The 22,895-nt window shown below is 41.7% G+C and overlaps 1 protein-coding gene across 2 annotated transcripts; it reads right to left on the bottom strand.

Annotated features, from left to right (window-relative positions):
* Window positions 1-8,007: 8,007 nt before the first annotated feature.
* Window positions 8,008-22,681, bottom strand: gpat3 (glycerol-3-phosphate acyltransferase 3). 2 transcript variants are annotated; one of them, XM_075455956.1, is made up of 13 exons: window positions 22,585-22,681; window positions 19,666-19,837; window positions 19,496-19,562; window positions 16,174-16,462; window positions 15,760-15,834; window positions 15,586-15,675; window positions 14,099-14,192; window positions 13,913-14,028; window positions 12,016-12,071; window positions 11,832-11,917; window positions 11,586-11,714; window positions 9,129-9,208; window positions 8,008-8,466 (listed from the first exon to the last, which is right to left on the bottom strand). In XM_075455956.1, the coding sequence occupies exons 2-13, from the start codon at window positions 19,807-19,809 to the stop codon at window positions 8,331-8,333; spliced, it is 1,362 nt and encodes a 453-aa protein (XP_075312071.1). In that variant the 5' UTR covers window positions 19,810-19,837; window positions 22,585-22,681; the 3' UTR covers window positions 8,008-8,330. The 2 variants fall into 2 exon arrangements, with proteins under 2 accessions (XP_075312071.1, XP_075312070.1); XM_075455955.1 differs by having other exon boundaries at window positions 22,450-22,678.
* Between the last annotated feature and the right edge of the window lie 214 nt (window positions 22,682-22,895).

The raw sequence follows: 22,895 nt of genomic DNA on the forward strand, positions 1-22,895 counted from the left end.
TTGCTGTCATAGAGCTGCATAAAGTTGTGATGTCACAGTAACACAGTCATACCAAAAAACTAATTTTTTTTTTTTTTTCATTTGTGGGTATTTATGAAATATGAGTGAAATATTAATGTAATGTAAAAAGTTTAAAATGACATAAACCTCTCAAATATCCTGCTGTCACATACTGCAATCCAAAATATGTTGATACACTGTTAAATGTTTCTTGTTGTACAGTGAATATGTTTCCTGAAATGTTTCCGTTGTTCCACAGAAGCACGAGAAGACATCAGTGTTTATTAATGAGCAGCTTCATTACAGTGTGTTATAAAGCGTTTACCACGTGTGTACATATTGATTATAGAGTCAGAGCTAAAGAAGGGTTAAATGTCGCTGTTCCATGAAATGAAAGTGATCTCAGACGGGATTTGCTGTGTAGGCGGCTGCAGAGTTTCCTCTGATTCTTTCCATCACTGAGATGATTCACGTGATAAATAATGGAGGATCTATCGGCTGCTGCATCAGACAGAAAGCAGCCTGGCGGAGTTAAATGATCCAGGCGCACAATGAGCAGGGGGGGGGGGGGGGGGGTTAAACGCTCAGCAAATGAAAACCTCTGAGCTTTCATGTCGCCTCCGTCGGTGTCAGGAACTTTGAAGCACCAAATGGGTCTTCAAAAACTCACCTTAAACTAGTGTTCCCGCCGAGCGCCGGCCCCTGACCCGGCCCCGTGCGCCCAACACGATTGCTTTTGTTCTGTGGAGAATATTCAAATGGAGCCTTATAAAAGCGGGGAGTGTGGGTCGTAACACGGCGATTCTTCCACGCAGCTGCAGATGCTGTGCAGCGTGCAGGGTTAACAAAGCCCTGCATGGCCACAATGATCCACACTGCACACTCACTGCAATTTAGCTTGAGTAATAGATGGGGGTCACGCTGGGTCACTTTCAATTTCCACTTCCAGGGGAGAAAAATGAAAACAACTCATTTGCACATATCTGAATAATTCAGTCACTCAAAAAGGGAGAGATGGAAATATGGGCCTGAAGAGAGAAGAAGAAAGAGGAGGGAGACACTGTTGCACGTGCTCAGTAATGACGGCCGGCCTCTTAGTCGTCTTCCATAAAGGCTAATGATGAATCTGACGGAGGATATGAATCCAGATGTAAGAATAAAGCGTCTCCTCACTCGGGAGGCTCCGCTGCCTCTGGTGAGCTTTTAAACTTATCATAAATGTATTAAGATTGCAGCGGGCCATGAAACAGCTGTAGACAATTAATCTTGTGCAAATCTTATCCGAGGAATTGGTTTCTGCAAAGTAACATCTGCTGCGAGAGGCGATTATTCATGGGCAACGCGCAGCCGCCGCGAGCTTTATGCATGGGGCACAATCATTGCCAATGAAGTAAGAATTTATAGTTTTCCCTGTTCAGTAAAAATAACATTCAGCAGCATTAAAACATCATCCATCAACATTGTCCTGGGGCCCGGGGCCATCCCAGGCAGACAAATTAAAAAGTATTCATTTTGCAGAGAAGTTGCAGCGCGTGCTGCTCTGCTGGACGGATTATTTATTATTTTTTTTACTTTTCTGCATCGCTGCTGAGAGGGAAATTGGAGACGCTGTTGCTTTTTTGCTCTGCTTGAACAGGACGGAGGAAGAGGAGAGATGAACCCGGTCCCCTGGAGACGATGATCAGGAGGTGCGGGCCATGATGGATGACAGTCAATGTGGACTTGGCAAATATGAACCTGGAATCAAATCAAGATGCGTAATTTTCTTTGAAAGTTGTTTCCATGATAAAAACAGCTCACAATTTAGGAGGAAAATGTCTGCTTGGTCTATTTATTTTGGTTTGTTTTGGGTTCTTTTACTTGTGACTTTTATTTGTTTAATAGTTTCTGTTTTCAGTTTTTGTTTGCTTTTATTTAAACTGTGTAAATTCGGACAATCTGCTCGCTAAAGTGCAGTAAAGTTATTCACTCTAAATTCGTTTGTAGCCTATAGAAAGATAATTCACTTGTCACCATCGCCCATCATATTACTACAGGAGCCTAGAGTGGACAAACCACTCTTTATGGGTTTTTTTGTAAATTGCAGTTTATGCCACTAGGTGTCACTTCATCTTTCACACTGGACCTTTAACCTGAGAAAAGGCTATTTTCAGATATGGATATCTTCTCTCCTTTTCATGTGAAAACACAACCATTCATGTAACTGCATACAGTTCTTTAAAATTTTTCCTGTAAAATAGCTGCAGTGATTTATTGAAGTCCAAATATAAATATAAATATACATATAAATACAGAATATGAGGCAGAAACAGAGTTTGTGCAATTCTAAGGAGCTTTAAAGTGAAAATGTGCTCTGAGCTCCTTCATTCTCCAACACAGCCTGAACCCTCTCAGACGAGCTTTCTGTCCTTTCTTTAAGAAGTCTTCAGGAATAGTTCTCCAGGCTTCTGGAAGGACATCCCAAAGCTCTTCTTTGGATGTGGGCTGCCTTTTGTTCCGTTCTCTGTCTAGATGATCCCACACTGCAGACCTGTTGCCACTGATTTTCAGCCCACTTCTTGTGTCCTTTGGCACAGCTCAGCCTTTTCTCCCTGTTTCCCTTCCTTAAGAACAGCTTCTTGACAGCCACCCTTCCATGGAGCCCATTTCTGATGAGGCTTGGGCCAACAGCAGATGGATCAGCTGAAGGTCCAGATGCATCTCTCAGCTCCTGTGTCAGGTCTTTGCTGGATTTCTTCCTCTTTCTTAAGGACATTCAAATCCAGGACACCTTCAGATCCTGTTCATCTGCTGCAGATAGTTCTTTAGGCCTGACACTTCTTCTTTTGTCCTCCACTTGTCCAGTTTCCTCAAATGTTCTAAGGACACACTGCACACCGTGCTGAGATATGAGAAAGTTTTGGAATGCCCTTCAAGAAGCCCGGAGAACTATTTCTGAAGACAACTTAATTACAAGAAATGACAAAAAAGCTTGTCTAAGAGGTCTTCACTTGAGTCAACAGTGCTGTAAATATGAACAGGCTAAATGGAGATTGATGGAGATCCTCGTCTTCATTCCCCAACTGTTGTGATATCACAGATGGTAGCATCATTAACAGACTGTCAGCTGGAGCTGGGCCAGACGCCATCTTTATCGGAGTTTGATCATCTGTAACTTTAGCAAAAGTTAAAAATGAAGAAAAACGACTGTAAGTCAGTCGTAACAGCTGATTATTACAAAAAAAAATCATCAAAGTTTTCTGTCATATTGGGATATGTTGGAGAAAGTGAGGCCACATTAGTTCCCCAATACAGTGCTACCATCAGTTTAAATGAGTCAGAAAAGGACCACAAACGGTATATATATATATCCATCCATTTTCTATATCGCTGAATCCGTTGGTCGGGTCTATATCTATATATATCTATAAATATAGATATATATAGATTATATAGATGAAATATAATATAAAACCTAAAAGATACATAAAAAAGTGTTAAAACAACCTTAAATCGCAGCAAACTGGGCACCAAGAGACCTAAAAATGTATAAAACAACCACAGAGTAAAAAAGAAAATAAACATACCGAAAGATTCCTGGAAACTTAAAAAGAAGAAAACATAACCTCAAAGAGAAGCTAAAAAACCACAAGGAGACACAAAAAAGCCATAAAAATATGCAGTAAAACGTAATGGATGCAAAAGAGCAACACACTACCACAAAGACTCAGAATGTGAAGTTTGTCTCACACAAACGGCCTCAATCGCCTGCAGGGACAAAGAGGAGGAGGCCATGTTTAAAGCTCAACATGTATTGTTGGACGTGACACGCTCAATTTATCATTAGTTGTGAGGGGAGAACGGATGAGTACACTTTCAATTTAGTTCCGCTGCTTTCTCCATTCATCAGGCCGCTCATCATCCATCATGTGTGCAGGCTTCATTCTCAGCCAACACACTCTCATCAGTTTAATGCAATTAATCTTAATGCTGAGATAATTCTGTATTAATGAAGCAGGACTTTTCTTTGTTTGTTGCGTTGATGAAGTCGTTTCGGCGGCGGCGGCGACAGAAAGTGAGGGGGTTTCTGTTTCCTTTGTGTCGTCTCTCTGCTCAGTTTTATGTGCGTTTACCTGAGAGCTTTCTGTCTTCATACAACGAGCCCTGAGAAATTGGAAAAGTTGCAGCAATAGATAGGAGGTGACCTGGAAACAAAAGCAATCAAGGCTGGAGGGGGAGGTGTCAGCAGCAGCGGCGACCGCCATCAGGCTGGAATCCAGCCGCGCTGTCAATAAAAGAAGAAATACCTTCTGAGGCTCGGGCCGAGGGCAAAGAGGAGTCTGCAATTTCACACCTTCATGTACCTCGCCGGAGGACATTTTTCATGCGCCTCCACCTTCTCACTCAGTAACCAGCAGTTTGTGCAGATTGAAGATGATTGGTGGAGGTCAGCGGCCCTCCTCCGCCGTCCAATCACGGCATAATTATTTTTTAAACCAAATAAACTGGAATTTAACCACAAATCAATCAGTTCTCCATTTGAAGAACTTCAGACTCAATTGTAGCTCAATCAAAGCAGGGAAAAAAGTCAATTCTGACCAATTACAGCCCGTTTCATTACAGTATGTAAATCAGAGGCGCCCAGACGACGCCCGGTCTCATGTTTCCCCCTTCTGGTCAGAGAGCCGCTGCACACAAACTTATCTGCGGTCAGTTTGACTTTGTCCTGTTTGCTATGCGCTGTGAACAAACACAGCTCTCTGGGGCTGTTTTGTGGTCCTCTGCAGTCATTTTGGGCCTCTGCATTTGTCTTGTAGCTGTTCTGCATCTTTTTTTGTGGTTGTTTCTTTGTCTTTTTTTGTTAATTTTTGCACATATTTGTGGTTGTTTTTAGTGTGTAGTGTAGACTACACACTAAAAACACTTTAGTGTGTAAAAAACTGAACAAGTATGGCTTGTTTGGAAGGGCTGCAGGAGAAAGCCTCTTCTCTCTAAAAAGAACATGGCAGCACAGCTTAGGTTTGCAAAGCTGCATCTGAACAAACCACAAGACTTCTGGAACAATGTCCTTTGGACAGACCAGACCAAAGTGGAGATGTTTGCTCATAATGCACAGCAGCACGTTTGGAGGAAACCAAACACAGCATATCAGCACAAACACCTCATACCAACTGTCAAGCACGGTGGTGGAGGGCTGATGATCTGGGCTGGTTCTGCAGCCACAGGACCTGGGCACCTTGCAGTCATTGAGTCCACAATGAACTCCTCTGGATACCAAAGTATTCTAGAGTCGAATGTGAGGCCGTCTGTCCGACAGCTAAAGCTGGGCTGAAACTGGCTCATCAACAGGACAAAGATCCCAAACACAGCAGCAGATCTACAACAGAATGTGTGAAGAAGAGAAGAATCAAGGAGTTGCAATGGTCCAGTCAGAGTCCAGACCTCAGCCTGACTGAGATGCTGTGCTGGGACCTTCAGAGAGCTGTGCAGAAACCAATGCTGCAAACCTCAATGAACTGAAGCAACATTGGAAAGAAGAGTGGGCCAAGATTCCTCCACAACCATGTGAGAGACTGATAACGTCCCACAGGAAACCATTACTTCAACTTACTGCTGCTGAAGGTGCTTCTACAAGCTGTTGGATCAGGGGGTTCACTTAGTTTTTCACACACTGCTTCTGTATTTTGTTCTATAAATAATGACACAGTGTAATATGTCATGTGTTGTTGTTGTTATTTTCACAGTCGTGCAGAAATATTCTTGTAATTACACATCTTCCAGTGCAGTCACTCAGTTCCTGTGAGCTCGATGTTAAACAGAAACAGCAGCTCAGTGGTTGTGAGGGCAGATCTCTGTATCGATCCCTCCCTCAGAGCTGCATTGTCCCCCCTCAGCATCACATACATTACAGCAGCAGCACAGAATAAATGGCAGAACAATGTATTTAAAGGCATTACACTCCAACTAATGGCAAGTCTCAGAAGGAGCCTCAGTCATTTACCCTGTGAGTGGTCCGGGCGCTCAGTTCCCAGCACAGCAGGATTTAAAATTATGTCCTCTGCAGACTACACTCACTTGGATTCAATTTGGAAATGTATTCATATTTACTTAGTGTACCTGCATTGCATTTGTATAGATCAGTCGAGGGTAAAAGTAAAATCGAGCAAATTCAATCAACATATCGGGACATACGGGGGTGGCTGTGTGGAGTCCACAGTCGGGGTCACTCCAATGCCTTTTATGATGTCCCTCTGAAATCTATCTGAATCACATTAAATTGGATATAAAGATGTGCAGACACATACATCACAGTAAATGGTGTGGCGGAGCATCGCTCGCCAAGAATCCCACCTCAACAATCGGGTTATAGAATCGGCTTTAGATCCTATTAATAATTCACAATCTTGTTAGGGGAGAACAAACATTTCTGTTCAAGCAATTTGAGTTGTGGGATTGTTATTACAGGCGGGTGAGGAAGAGGAGGAGGAGGAGGAGAGGCTGTGAATTGTAAGCCTGGCTGTGTGTGGAAGAATAACTCCATGCTATTTCACACTCTGTGCTTTCTGTATTAAAGCGCCGTCACAGTAAACATGTCGATCTGCAGCTCTCTTCTGTCTCATCCACTGCCTCCTTCACATGAGGACGTTTTTACTCTGAAGGACGGACCTGCTCCCGTTTACGGGATTCATCCAACAATCATCCCTCATTCAGTCACCCAGAAAACACATACGTTTTTTTTTTTTAAATGTTCAGGCTGCTGATTTTAATTCAGGGCCCAAATATTAGTTTTTTTAGGGCTGCAAGTGCAGAACATTAGTTTATGTTGTTTATGTTTTACATCATTAAATGTATTTGCTCTAGAACGTGTAGAGCTTTTTAAATGATGGAACCGGTTAAATATTTCTGGGTGTTGGACCAGCAGGAACATTTTGATACTGATCATATCACATATAACTGAAAATATCACATGGTTTTAAACTCAGTGTGTAAAAATGTTGTTGCTTTTCAGATGAAAAAAAACAAAAAGCCATTTTATTTATCTGTTACTAATACGAATGTTCATCCTGTGACTCATTAAAGTTACAAAGAAGATCCTTTTAATTCAACCAAAAAAAGCTTTTAAAAAAAGTGTTTGACTCAAAATAAGAATCGAAGCCTCAGATTCCATTGTGTCATGTTTGGAAAAATTTAAAATATTCAATTTCTTTTCTCTTTCATTTTTGATATAGCTTTTCTTTTTAAGTTTGCATTGAAAATGTTATTTTTGTTAAGTTCGTATCCTTATCTTGTATTTTCTTGCTTTCCTTTTCCTTTTATTTGGCTTTAATCTACTCGTTTATCATCTTATTTCACTTTCACTGATGATGGATTGAATATCTTCAGAAGAAACAAACCTCCTCCTGGACGTGCAGATATAAAATGATGTAACAGAATGACAACAAATAAACATCTTAACAGGAAAAAGAAACGATGCAGATGAAATATGTTGAATCTTTTTGAAATAGTTCCATTAATCTGATTGGATGTTTTAATGGGCCGACTCACCTGAACGTGGCAGTATTTTTATTTATCCTCTCAGCCTCATCACTCGTTTTAAACTTTTCTTCCACAGCTTCTTCTTCCCCCTTTCACTCTAACCTCTGAACGCATCACTTCCTGTTATGTTTCCTCGTGACCAACCAACCTGCAGCTTTTTAACACCTAAACCGAGACATTCTGACAGCATTTCCAGATGTTTACAGTTCACTCTTTACGTGCTTTAATAAATCAAATATATCTTCTTTAAAATGAGCAAACTTGCTCCACATTCCTCTGGATGTGTTTGAGGTTTGAAATATCTTCTGTTCAAATTGCACAACTGAAGCAACATGTAGTGTAAATCTCCTTTAAAAAAATCCGCTTTAAACCTGGAAAGAAGCAGAGCTGAGTGACCAACCTGGTTGAACTTTTCAGGGTTTTCTTTATATTTCGTGTGCATGCAGGCTGAATAAATCCTATTTTCCTGTAAAAGAAGACTCTTGAACGAGATTTCAACACAGGTTTGGTTTAAAAAAACATTCTCACAGACGCTGAGACGACACACAGAAATGAAGACAGTAACGAGTCGTGTGGTGCACTGTGGACGCAGCCGCTCTGAGGAAGACCGCTCAGTCCTGACTGATGATGAGGAGGAAGAGGGCAGGATGGTTGTGTTGTCACACACTGCCTCCTGCTGGTGAACGCACACACAGCAAACTACAGATTTGATTTGAGTTTGATTCGATGTAAAAAACAGCAGAATAAGAAGCAAACAGGAAACAGGTCACATGTGGCTCAGAGGGCGATGATGTCAGCAGTTGATTGTGTCAGGATTACTGATCCTGTGGGGCGTCACTGCATGTTTCTGGGGGGTCGATGCCATTCTTTCCCACAATGATGCTGCTGTACATCTTCTGCTGCTCCTCCTTATACGAATCCTTCACCTTCCCTCGCTTCAGTCCTCCGTCCCTACAAAAAAAATAACAAGCTCCTGTTTGAGAACGTTTGCATTGTTTGAGGAACACGGTCGACTCTGCAGGTTAGAATCGCTCCACAGTTCCAGGTGTTAACAATCAGATCTTTTAATGCAACAGAAAAATAACCAGAGTTTTGACATCCCAACAACAGAAAACAGCTGCTACACATCAGGCTGCAGTTGGGAAACCCTCAAACTGGGTGAAACTTGTCATAAAGGCTGCAGAAAGTCTTCCTCTGATCAGGAACATGTTCATTATGTCACTCATACTGCACACGCACATTCTGACCCTTTCAGCATCCTATCATGGAGGTATGGAAGTCATATTCTGAGTTTGTTATCTTCACTGTCGGCCAAGCTGAACTAAATGTACTGGGTTTTAATCCACGTTCTTTCACCCTTTGCAGCTGTTAGAGCCGGACGATCGGACGATGACCGACAGATTTATCAGTTTTATCTCATAAGATGAAGAGGACAGAAACTTGCCAGCAACTTCAGGGGGTGTTACCTGATTAACTGCAGGTTGTGACATAATTTCCCATTTACAGTACAGGTACCTGAGCTTCCACCTGAGCACATGCATTTAGATTCCACCTCGGAGGACGACTGAGGTGTTCTGAAGTTATCAGAGCACTGAGGAGAGGGTTGTCCTCACCATGCCAGGTCCAGCAGTCCTCCCTGATCAGCGATGGCAGATTTCACTCTGTTGGCAAACTGAGCCGCGTCCTCGTCGTCCTGCTCACACAGACACACACACAGACACGCACGCGCACACACACACACACACACACACACACACACACACACACACACACACACACACACACAAACTGTTAAAATCACACACAGCAGCTCTAACATAGAACTGACAGGCAAGGATGGCACGAAGCTGCATCGTACAGTGTTCCTGTGTGGACTGATCATGGACAAAACTAAAGACCTTTGGAGGTCTATCCTTTCCTACAGCTGAACATTTTCCAGGAGAGTTTGAGATCTTTTGTCCTCAGAAGCTGCACATTTTTCCAGAAGAATGCAGTTCTGTGCAAACATGTTCAGTCACCCCTCATTTCTTAAAATATTTCCAGGAAAACAGGAAATAGTTGCAATGTGAGCAAACATAAATGTAAATACAGAATATGAGGCAGAAACAGAGTTTGAAAGTGAATTTCAGGTCTGAGCTCCTTTATTCTCCAGCACAGCCTGAACCCTCTCAGACGAGCTTTCTGTCCTTTCTTTAAGGAGTCTTCAGGAATAGTTCTCCAGGCTTCTTGAAGGACATCCCAAAGCTCTTCTTTGGATGTCGGCTGCCTTTTGTCCCGTTCTCTGCCAACATGATCCCACACTGCTTCAGTAATGTTGAGCTCCGGGCTCTGGGGAGGATTCATCCCTCCATCAGACCTGCTGCCACTGATTTTCAGTCCACTTCTTGTGTCCTTTGGCACAGCTCAGCCTTTTCTCCCTGTTTCCCTTCCTTAAGAACGGCTTCTTGACAGCCACCCTTCCATGGAGCCCATTTCTGATGAGGCTTGGGCCAACAGCAGATGGATCAGCTGAAGGTCCAGATGCATCTCTCAGCTCCTGTGTCAGGTCTTTGCTGGATGTTTTCCTCTTTCTTAAGGACATCACTTTCAGATCCTGCTCATCTGCTGGAGATAGTTCTTTACACTTGACACTTCTTTTGTCCTCCACTTGTCCAGTTTCCTCAAATGTTTTAAGGACACACTGCACACCATGCTGAGATATGCCAAGTTTTCAGCTTGCAGCTCTTTGGGAATCACCTTGTTGCTGCAGAAATCCTGTTTTCTGTCTGTCAGACTGTGTTATCTTTGCTGTTTTTCATAGATGCAACTAAAGAAATGGGAACAAATGATGTGTCTTTGTGACAGGCTGCTGGTAACAAAGTGCCTAAAGATCCAATTTAAAATGGCTACTTTGCTAAGTTGTCTGTTCTGTGTGGACACAACACTGGTTCATCCCTGGAGTTAGGAGCCTTTTTTCTGCTTGAATGATTCAAAGGTCACATTCCTCTGAAAATGTTCAGGTACAAGGACTGGACTGAAAATGAGTGAAAAAGCAGAAAATATCCAGAGAAAAACTTTGACTTTTGCTCAACATTTTTGCACAGTACAGTTCTTGTGTGTTTGTGGCTGCACAGGGAACCACAGGTTTATCTGCAGTTTAAAGTTTAAACTGATAATAAAGCTCTCCTGACAGAGTTGGAATGTAAATCAGCCTCATCTGTATATAAACTGACATCTTCCTTCATTTAATGAACTAAACCAGCTGCAGCTCATTCACGTTACTCTTGACAAAAAGCCAAACTGACACACTGCAGTCTGGGTTCAGACATTTAAATAAGGAGTTAGCACTGCCACCATCAGGTCAAACTCAATATTACATTATCCTGTTTTCACTCTGGTGATGTAGAAGATGATTCCACATTATAAAACTTTAAAACAAGTCAAATTAAGAATATCGGGGAGCTGAAGGCTTCTCTCAGTTTGGTTTCAATTATCAATTATAAGTTATGAAATCTGTTAAAAATGATGTATTGTTTAAAAGAGGTAAGACATGGAGGTGTATTATGTTACACTCAATGATATAAACAAATGTAAAAAGATGAAAAAAACGGTTGAACTTGGTCACAATACACAAGTATTAACAATAATCATGATATTAATGACATACCGATGTCATGTTGATCAAACTCGTGATAATAATGTGACTTGATTTCAGCTGATAACGTTTTGTTTTTTTTAAATATAAGCAGGTTTTTATAAAGTTTTAAAGTTCTTGAGCCCCTATTGAGGGAAACTGATGAAAAATAAGAAATCAAAGAACTCCGAAAAGAAAGATGAATTAGTTGTATTTGATCAAGTTTTCAGTTATTACGTGAAAACTGGATATGATCACATGATCACAGCCCCGGTCAGAGGTCTGATCGACCACAGTACAGATGGTCACATAACATCAGCTGATGATACTCTGCGGCTGTGTTTGTGTCATTTCTGGGGAATCGGTGAGGAAAATGAAACCTTTCACGCAAATGCTCCGAGTTTCCGTTTGAGTTGGTGCTGACAGACTCTGCGGTGTTTGGGAGGGGGAGGTGTACCTGTATGGTCATGGGAGGGAGGTACCACACGTTGACGACGATGGCCCAGCTGGTCATCATGCGCAGCAGGTAGCTCACCATGTTGTATTTGCTGCTGTTCCAGAAAGCGTCTCCGAAGCGAGGGTTGTACTGAGACACATGGAGACAAAACTGAAGGTGAGCGTCTGACAACCTGTCACGCTAAACTTCAGCCGTTCGGTCGTTTGTGGCAGCGTGAAGCAGCGAGGAGGAGTGCAGCTTCTCTACCTTGATGGCGACCGGATAAATCGTCCCACCGATTTCGAAGCTTCCCTTCTTGAACATCATCACTGAGGTGTTGTTGATGCAGGTTCCTGTTAGAAACAGAGACAGAGGTCATCCAGCCATCATCATCATCATCATCATCATCATCATCATCAGTCTCACGTGATGAATGACAGCACACACCGACCTTCTGGAAATATGAGGATGGGAAGTTTGGTCTTTGCAGCGATGTGAGCTCTGAGCCTGCAGAGAGGAACGCAGGAGTCATCATGACGAGGGGAAAAACAGCAGCTTATCTTTAACGGTTCCCTTTAATCATAAATCAATCTAAATGATCAGGAGCTCTTATGCTTAACTTGTTTTGCTGTGTCAGGCTCTGTAAACTCAATTCAGGATATCTGAATCCTCGGTGTCACTGAGGAACTCTCCGTTTAAGTGTGAGCTGTTTGCTTCCTGTAATGAGGTCACGAAGCTTCAATGTGACTCACAAACGCTCACGGTCAAGTTTGAGGTGAACTTTGTAAAATTAAAAGAACAGCTCAGAGTGATTCATCAAATCTGGTCACCTCAGTTCCTCAAAATGTGAGAAATTCTGTTGGATCTGAGAGTATCTGAGACATGGCTGTGAATCTGAGCTGAAATTCGTTGAGAAGGAAGCAGAATAACCAACAACAACCTGACGGCAAAGAGTTCAGCAGTTCTTTTGTCCACTTTCATTCAGACAGAAACTAAAAGGCCCATCACTGTTTCTAAATTAGATATGAATATGTTCATATTTAGCTGTACAGCAACAGAAATTGAAAGATTAGACAAACCAGAACCCACTGATGGGTTACAGTTTGTTCATTTCTTTACTTCTGAGCTCAAACTGCCTGAAAGGGAAACAAAACGATAACAAAAAGGACAAAAGAAGATAGCAGAGAGCTGAAAATAACCCAAAGAGACCAAATACAACAACAAAGAGATGCAGAGTGAACAAAAAGCTGCAGAAAAGAGAAAAATCTAACTTCTGTTTTTTTGTCTAATCATTCAGTGACGTCTGTAATCGCTGAGCCAGAAACCTGCTGGGTTACAGGTAAAAGGTCAATTCCAGAGCAGCTAACAGACCTTGTAGATCAAATTTAAGGCTTTGAATAGCTTCTACCTTCCTAATTCAGGGGATAAAATGAAAACTTATAACTCCTTGAATCGTTGGTGGGCCACCAGCTGTTTTCTACATAACTTTGAGATTCTTGTGATTTGATTGGTCCAAAGCTTTTTACCAAAGAGGTATGATCAACAACAATCAAAGTAACAATTACAACACTGAGACAGCTCATATGTCACTTTTTTTTCATTGACAAGAATCCAACTTTTAGCCCAAAAAATCCTTTCAGTATTTTGTTGCTACATCCAAAGAACCAGCAGCCTCATCTTCCACATATTCTCTCCCGTTAGTCAGTTTGCACATAAACATTGATACGGTGATTTCAACCTTCTTATCTTCTTATCTTCTGATTGACAGCTCTCTGAGCCTATAGGAGCCACAACAACCAGCCACAGTATGTGAGCCTGTTGAGGTCTGACGCGTCAAACAGATGATGAAGCTGTGACAACTTAAGGAGGATCAGCCTGTTTAAAGCAACATGGCTGCAGGCAGATTAACATGTGAAAAAGTACATTTGGACTTGGACATACCTGCAGAAAAAGCTGGAAAATATTGAACGACTGTGGTCTGATTGTGTGAATGACTGGAAAACCTTTTTCTCCTCAGTCCCAGTTACCCCGAGAGGGATTCTGACTGTTTGGGAAAAAGTTTCAGGAGTTTTCAAAAGAGACCAGAATCAAAGATTTACTGCAGACGGTTCTGGAACAGCAGTTTACTTCATTATGACACAGAAAAGTGTTCTGGGACAATTTCATCAGAAGAAGACGGGGTTAACGACCCGCAGACATCATGCTCTGGTATTTCACCTCCCATCAGCCAAGTCTGAATATTTCTCTCTCTGTGTTCACGCTGGACTTTTACATATTTTGGTTTGGAATCAGGAAGCTTCCTCCACCTGCTGAACAGTGTGACGTCAACATGACGCTGTTATCCTCACCTGCTGGTCACGGCGTGCCGGTCTTTCATCTCTGACCTCTCGAACCAAACATGGGGGCAGGACCTCACCATGGACCTCTGCATGACCCCCAACAGACCTCCGTGAACCTGCCCCACCTGTGGACGAGGCTGCGTCAGAACACTTCCCGCCACTGCAGCGCTGGTTGCTGCTGTCGATGATACTCACCATCGCGTAGCAGCCGTCGTTGGCCAGTATCACCACATCGATCGGTGTGGTGTGATTCGCGACACATATTCCTCCTTTCTGAGGTCTGTTCTCTCTGCACAAACACGACGGAGAAGTTTAGAACATCTCAGATTTAAGTTAAAACTTCGGTCCAATGTTCTGTAGGCTTGCATTAAAAATCAGGGAAATAAAAAGTGTTTTCAGATACATATGGACACAATAACGGGTTAAAGTATGTGAATAATATAAGCTTCTGTTAACAAAAGTACACTGAGAACTTTTACACTCAGACTCATGTGGTGAATCTGCAAATATTTAAACAAAAATAACAAAAACATTCAAACGTGGGGATATTCGGGTGTCTGACCTCTCCAGAAACACAACCCTGGTATTTTTTAGTTCCGCTTTGTTTGAAAGTTCCTCATATAACGAGCTGTTCTGATTTTTATTTCAAAAGTCCACACAAAGAGGCATCAGTTCCAACTCTCAGAGCCTGAACTTTAGAGCAGGACGTATGGAAGTATCTGAGAAATAATTCCTCATGGTTTATTGATTTATTTTCTCCTTTAGCAACAGCTAACGCTGACAGCTTAGCTAATGAAGATGACGTACAGCAACTTCTAAGGAGTTATTGCTGTTCCTTTCTGAAAGATGAACATTATTGTTCCCACATTACTTTGTTAGCTGAAGCTTTCTAGCTGAACGGTTAGGTTCAGGAACTCATCAACCTGTAGCTGTGTGGGTAAGGTGTGTTTTCAACACAACACCGGTCCTCTCCTCAATCGTTGCTACATTGAACGCCGTGTACCTCTCGGTGTGTTAACATTACATTGTCGGCATGTTTCTGATAAAGATGTAGGTCTCCAAGTACAATTGTTAAATGAGGTTAATATACACAAAATATTTAAACGCAGTAATTAACGGTACACATGCATTACTACGAGTGACACTGTGTACATCTCCAGCATTGTGTAGGTAGCTGCTGAACTCCCCAAAAAGGCGGAGGTGAGCACTTGCACAGTCTCCACCCCAAAAACAGACTGAAAACAGGGCTGAGACAGAGAGCCACTGTGCTTAAACCAACATGTACTTTGACCAAAGCCTGTCTCATACTTCTCAATAAAACCTCAGAAAATAGTGTCTAATTGTTGAAAACGGCAGAGTTTGTCACCTTTAACATTTCCAGCTTCTCAAACTGTTGTACCTTTCGGTTTTCTTCTAACTAAACCTCTTAATTGTGTTTTTAGTCACCTTTGACTAACATCTTTGGCATTTTATTGTTCTGGAAATCTGTAAATTGTTCCGTAAATCTGTCTACAGCTTCAGTTGAGAAGAGTTTGGATCGGAACCACTGTATTTATCTCCCTGTTTGGGCTTTCTTGACAAATTTGCTGAACAAACAACAAGTAAAACAACATTTGCCTCTTAAATAAACTATAGTAGGAGTTATAAAAACAAGAAATGAATGAAAATGCAAGCTGACTGACTTGTTGTGGTAGTGGATAGTAGCTGAGAGTCCTCTGGCACAGATCCTGTAGCAGGTCAGGTGGACCAGCTCACTCAGCCAGTTCTTGGCACTGACACACACAGAAACAGTAAATGTGAGGTTTCATAAAATCTGAACATTTAAGATGAACTTTTTCTTTTTGGAGGTTGTGTACCTGCTCTCAGGCAGAAACCCAACCACAGTCGTTCCGATCACGAGCCACGAGAGGCCGATGATGGCCAGAGTAATCCTGCGGGGACACAAACACGTCCTCTGAGTTGGATGTTAAAGACTAACTTCTACTTCGTGACACTGTTCGTGGTTTTCTTCATTCAGTCACTAACTTTACAAGCCTGTCAGACGAGCTCCAGCCAATTTAATCACCGCAGCAGAAATGTGTTTATCTGATGTGACGTTAAATGAATGCTGGTTTTTATTTAGTTAAACAATGACCGCATCTGTCTCTCTGTGTGGCCGGTCCCAGCTGATAAGCGGCTCTTCTCAGGGCAGAGGAAGCTGAAAACAGGGCTGCTTCTTGCCACATGTCATCTCCCAGAGGAGGTCAGAGGTTCGGCTGTCTCAGACTGACCTGAGAGGAAGGAGGACGCAGTATCGAACAAAGACTCCGAGGCCCCAGATGATGGTGAGCCGGAGGCTGATGTAGCGGAAGTTCTGGTTGGTGCGGGTCAGGAGGTTCCAGGAGTCCAGCTCCTCGGAGGAGAAGCGCTGCGTTACCTCGTCATCCACGATGCTCTCCAAACCCCTCTTGTAGAAATACATGGCGTCGCTCAGAGCGAACTCCCCCACTGCCAGGGGCTCAGAGCGCGGTAGATGCCCCATCTCCTCCTCCATGGAGCCCCCCGCCCGCTCTATGATCCCTGAAAGACAGTCAGCACATATGGAGCCAGAGCTGCTGTGGTTGATCCTGCATATCAGACGATTATCTATTATTTACAACAGGTTCAAATCATATCCCATATGATGAAAATAACAAAACTGCCAGTTTTCTTTTCAAATAAGGTTTATTATCGAAATAGTAGCTGTCAGTGAAATCTTTGGAAACGGTTGATAAAGGTCATGAGCAAAGAGAAAAACACAGATTACAGCACAGTAAAGAGTTCAGTAAGAAACAGGAAGGGTTCAGTAAAAACAAATCAGACACTGTAAAGGTCAGAAAAGACACAGAAATGAAATAAAAAGACAAAGTTCCATCAAGACACAACTGAGTTCAGTCAAAACAACGTAAAGTTCAGTAAGAACACTGTAGAATCAAATAAAAACACTGTTATGTTCAATGAAGACGCAACAAAGTTCAGACAGAAATAAGAAGAGTTCGGGAAAAACACATTGGACACAAAGTATTCACCAAAAAACACACAAAGTTCAGGAAAGAAAAATGATCTGATAAAAACACAAAGTTATCTTCAATGAAGACACAACAAAGTTCAGACAGAAATAAGAAGAGTTCAGGAAAAACACTGTAGCGTTCCGAAGAGACACAAAGCATTCCCTGAAGCAAACAAAAGTCAGAAAAGACACAGAAATGAAATGAAAACACGCAGTTATGTTCAGTCAAAACAAGGTAAAGAACACTATAGGATTTAACCCCTTAAAATTCCTGCAATCTTCGCCTTAAAAAAGGCATCCGCAAAGTAAATTTAAAGCTGTTCTTGAACCATTTGGAGTAGAGGCACGGTCTGCGTCTGTGTGTCTTCATGAGTGTAAGACTTGTTGTGGACTAACTATTTTACTGGAGGACATTAACTGGACCCTAACTATTTTACTGGAGGACATTAACTGGACCCTAACTATTTTACTGGAGGACATTAACTGGACCCTAACTATTTTACTGGAGGACATTAACTGGACCCTTGCAAACGCATCAGGACCATTTTTGTTGGAGTTGTAGCTGTGCGGCTTCACAGGTGAGCTGCATCATTTTTTTGAATTTGCAACTGGTTTGACATAAGTGTTGACTGTGTCTATGATTGTATCCTGAAATGATGATTTTCCATGTTTGTCATCACTTTGCATCTCTTTGTGTATATCAGATTTTTTTAGTATATTTGTGGCTCTTTTGTTTCTCTGGGGTAGTTATCCTGTTGTTTGTGACCACGTTTTCAGACTCCTTGAAGATTTTTTGAACACTTGGATTTTTTTTGGCCTCATCTGAGTGAGATGGGAGTCTCTTTGGTTTAGTTTTCCACATTGTTTGTGGTCATTTAACATCATCAAACACCTAATAGATGTTTTTTTTCAGTACATTTGTGGCTGTTTTCTTGCCTCTTTGGGATTAGTCAACATTATTTGTCTGTGAACACATGAACAAACAGAGTGAGTCTGCTGTTGTATCTTTTTCAGATTTGGTCTTTCTTCATTACCACTGTGGCCACTGTTGAAATTACGTTCCGCCTTTTCCTGTTGGTTCTAGGTCATTTCTAATGTTTTGGACGTGTTTTATTTGTTTTACTGGTTATTTTGACATAAATATTGTAAAAACTGTGGAAAATCCGCAGTGACTTCAGCTGGCTAACAGTTAAACCTGTAGATTTAACACATGGAAGCACACTGTTTCAGACCGTCACTTTAAATTCCATGTGGACTCCAGTCTGCTGTTTTGCAAACGTTATGCAATCTGCTGTTGCATCATCACCCTGAAACGAGCCATGTGTTTTCCTACAGTGAACGCCACCCCGACATCACATGCAGCAGCTGACCAATGAGGAGCCCCGACCCTCGCTTCCACAGCGTCACATGATGCCTATGTGCAGCTGAAACAAATCCCTCATACAGCGGTACACCGTGTACCGACACACTCGCAGGGAACTGCAGACAGCCGCCTCTCAGACAGTCCAACAGCAGCTTCTCCAGGTGTTGCAACAGGATTTTTAAAGTCCAACTTCATCCCGACGCCATTTCACACAGCACAAAAGGATCACAACACTCCAGAAACCGGAGTTTTTAAACTTTACGAACCTTAATTTACTCCCAAACTTACAGTGATTTTTTTTTTTAAATCATATAAAAATGACTCAAAATGTAAAAAGTGTGATCAACTGTCACTAGGGAGAAGATCTGGATATCTCACGTGTCCAAAACAAAACTCTTTATGACTTATTTTAGGTGCCTGAACTCTGATTTGACGACAGGAATCTTTATATGAAATTCAGGTTTAGAGGTTTAGAATCAATGTATGGCCTTAAATAATTCAAATATAAAACATTTTAGCTTGTAATCTTTGATTGATTCATTATTGATTTATCTGTTGAACATTTTCTCTACAAAATGTTACAGTTTAAACAGTTTTAACAGTTTAAAATAAATAAAAATAAATCACCTTCAATGATTTTCAACACTTTCATTTATCAAAGTACAATAAAATATAAAAATATATAATTTATTTTCATTTGTAAATGTTTGATTGTTTCTTCAGCATATTTTCCATAAATATTCGTCATTTTATTCCTAATTGCTGATTTCCATGATACAGATAATAGAAAATGTGTTTTATAATTTATTTTTTTGTTTAAATATTTTTTTCTAGGTATTTTGTTGTGACTTTCATTGACGTTTTATTATTTTATTCATTCATTTTATCATAAAATCTAAATCAAGGGTCTTATATATTTTTCTTATTCTTATACATTTGACATCTTTTTCAAATCTGAAACATTTTTTCTTCTTCTTTTTTAACTTCATGTTTTTGTTTATATTTCATTTTCGCACTTTTCTTAAACCATTTTCCTTCTTTCTCTCCTTTTATTAATTTTTTCTCGCTGTTCTGGTGTAATTTGCTACTTTGCAGAAGGTGTTTTTCACACCTGTCGGGCTTTGTATGAACCTCACAACGATCGCTACTAAAAGACCTCTATCATTACTGATATACTGATATTTTTCCGGAGCAAACCCACCTGTGGGCAGAGGGACGGGTACGCTGGGCTGGTCCTGCCGTCCTCTCTGGATGCGGATCGTCGCCCACTACAAAGACACACACTTTCAACACGCTGCTGCTCACTTCTTGTCTGAACAAACATGAAGTAAAGAGACACAAGTGAGGACAGAAGTGAACTGAGGACGTCACCTCTAGGATTTTGACCAGGATCTGGATGTAGACCCCTGTGACCCCCAAAGAGAGGCCAAACATGGCGGGCAGCATGATGAAGAAGAGCACCACGAACACCCACGCCTGGAAAACAGCCACAGCCACACACAACAGGTCCTCCATGACGGCAGCTCTGAGGTCACCTCATCATCTGTAGACGGTTCAGATACAACCGTTCAGTTTATGATCAAAGCCAGGCAGAACTTCTGACGCTCGTGAACGGCATTAACTGACAATCAACATCTTTATAATCAACTGACAATAATGCAACCTGTCCTCAAATCCACCCCACCCCACAGGGCGGCCGTGGCTCAGCGGTTAGAGTCGGTCGTCTAATAACTGGAAGGTTGGCAGGTTCGATTCGCACTCTCACCACTCAAAAAATTGGTGGAACTGACAAATGGAAGGGTGTCAGTCCACCTCCTTGTCACGGCCGAGGTGCTCTTGAGCAAGGCACCGTACCCCCATGCTCCCCGGGCGCTGTGAATGGCTGCCCACCGCTCCAGGTTGGCATCTGTCTCTGAGTGTGTGACCCTGTGCATGTGTGTGTCAACAGGTGCCGACCTGGATGGGTTAAAAGTGGAGGACAAATTTCGTGTGTATGCATGACCAATAAATCGGATCTTAAAGCTGCAGTCTGCAAGATTTGTTGTTGTCATACGTAAAGTCCTAATTTTTGGCATTTTAAGAGTTTACATGATCTATCAGAACGCTTGAAGTTGAAAACGGTGACCTCCGTAGTCGCAAAATGCAAGAAATGCTTATTTTTTAACCGAAAAATAAAAAGTTATTCAACTTCCTGTCCCGCCCCTTCAAAACACATGAGAACTCGTGCACGTCTACGTGCACGCCAGATGCGCCTACACGACTCCTCATTCATCACCTCACCTGTCATTTGCGATCATGGAAGACACAGTAAGTAGACTAGCCCGTAATGAAGTTCAATAGTCCAGATAAATAAGCGTGGGGACGAGCCTACCTTGTATCGCGCGTGCACAATCGGTGATTGACAGGCAGCAGAGCCCAGCTCGTAAACCTGATTGGTTACCTTTTACCGGTCCGGTCTGCAATTTTGTAAACAAACCTGCTGGCTTTGGAGGGACCTAGCGGGACATATAGGGGACCTAGAGAACTCTTTCTTTTTTTGTATTGGGGTATTTAATGTACTACTTTCAGAATCCCCGGACAGTTCCAGGCATTATGCTTGAAAAAGAGTTGCAGACTGCAGCTTTAATCTATGACTGGTGTGCAGTTGGTGAGAGGCTGGGGAAGCTTGTGGCTGTGGGAAAAAAAAGATGGTTGTTGTGGTTTGAGGAGCAGTGACGGCTGGCAATAGGGGAGTGACTCTGGGACGCCGGTGATCACTATCTAACCTCCTGGAGGTGTCGTGGACCCAACTAGACGACACATGGGTGAAAGGAGGTTCCCACCTGATGACCCCAATGATATGTTGGTCAGCACTGGTCTATATAGGGATTATAGGGTGTTATTCACCGAGTCTGGTCCTTTTTTTTAGCACAAGTGTGTTTACCTTAAATTGGTGGTTTGTTCATATGACCCAAGGATATTGTACATTTCAGAAAAAAAAACAATGGCAACTGCTACTACAACAACAATGTTGTCACTTCCTGGTTGTATTTAGGCAATGATGCATCTTGTTTTATGTTCAAATAACATGTCAAATAGTAATGATTAGAGTACAGTTAGGGGTATCTCACTACGTACCACCAAAATGACCGTACACACTGTGAAATGGTTGGTGTTAAGGTAAAAGTACTTAATTTGAGTAAACTATATTACTAATATTGAGAGTTGGCGTTACTATCAAAGAAAAAATCAGCAGCAAAAGAGTTGAAACATCCCACTTCCACAATACAGTGACTGCAGGCTCCTCACAGATGGAGGTACTTTGTGAAGTGATTTACATTTTCCTTAAAAATCTCAACATCTGTCTGAATATCACATTTTCAGAAATATGGGAAGAAAACAAAATGCCAGGGTTGAGTTTTTGTCTGAATTTTGGAGTTGGTAGTGGTTTCAGACATCCAAATATTTGTTCTCAAGCACGGAAAAGGAGATTTTTCCATAATATTTCCTCTTTCAGGTGCTTGTACTCAGTGTCTATGTTAGTTCAGTGTATTTACATAGAGTATGTATGTGTATACACACTCTATTGATTGATTATTATGTTCTTTCTTTCGTTTTGAACTTGTTTTGTGGCTTTCAGACCGAAATGACTCACTTATATTAATGTATTAGATAAAAATCAAACCATTTTAACATACTGAAAAGCAGAACTGTGGTGTTGATTTATTGACCAGGAGAAAGGAAAAGCAGTAATAGTTTGGACATTTTTTAGGCCAAATGCCAACAATTTAATTAAATTTAAGTGTACATCTAAAATCTTTTTTACTCTATAGTAGAGAAACTGCTCAATCTGTCGATTTCAGACGATTGAAAATATAACACGCTGAAGTCCGACAATTTCTTCCAATAAAGGAAATTGATTAAATTCAAAGTATGCTATATAAATCAATCAAAAGAAATACATTTCCTTTGTTATCGTAGACCACCTTTTTAGAGTACAACAGAACAGCTTATAAAGTGGTTATAAACTCCATCTGTGCCGGTGTAAACATTAATACAGTTCATGGGGGTTTTGCAACAAAGATAAGCACATATTTCATAATTAGATAAACTGAAGTAAAAGTCTGACAGTTCATTCTCAGAGTAACGGAGTAAAATAATCCACAGTAACGTCACCTCAGTAAACCGTGGCGTCAAAGAGCTTCGTGGCTGTTCCGTTAATCCCAGTTGCAGTCGAAACTAAACCGAACCCCGGTACCGTTAAATCCGGGTCCCGGTGACAGACACTTATGCTGGTGATGAAGCGCGTACTTGACAGCGGTGACACGGTCACAAATGTCCAGCTGAGACAGCTGGTCTGAGTCCGCTGCTCCCGAATTAAAACCCCCTTCTGACGGTCATCTGAAGCCACGCCCCATTGATGACGAACCGCGCAACGGAAATGCAGGAAACCGTTATCTACGGTGGCCCTGAGGTCCAGAGGTCTAGAAAAACACAAGTTTGAAAAAGAAGAAAATCTGAAAACACACCCACAAAAATCTGAACTACAACAACAAAACTCAAACTACTATCAGAAACACAATAAAACTAAAACCAAGACAGTGAGGAACGCAACAAAATTC

The sequence above is a fragment of the Odontesthes bonariensis genome, chromosome 22 (assembly GCF_027942865.1).
Source record: "Odontesthes bonariensis isolate fOdoBon6 chromosome 22, fOdoBon6.hap1, whole genome shotgun sequence".
Taxonomy (NCBI): domain Eukaryota; kingdom Metazoa; phylum Chordata; class Actinopteri; order Atheriniformes; family Atherinopsidae; genus Odontesthes; species Odontesthes bonariensis.

What these genes read in the sequence shown, in the direction of transcription:
- gpat3 (XM_075455956.1), bottom strand. Translation starts at nt 19,809, where the DNA reads ATGGAGGACCTGTTGTGTGTGGCTGTGGCTGTTTTCCAGGCGTGGGTG. An exon ending in ACTATCCACTACCACAACAA is followed by an intron (nt 14,193 to 15,585) that starts GTCAGTCAGCTT and finishes GTGTTTGTGCAG; the next exon opens with AGAGAACAGACCTCAGAAAG. An exon ending in TTTATCCGGTCGCCATCAAG is followed by an intron (nt 11,715 to 11,831) that starts GTAGAGAAGCTG and finishes CATGTGTCTCAG; the next exon opens with TACAACCCTCGCTTCGGAGA.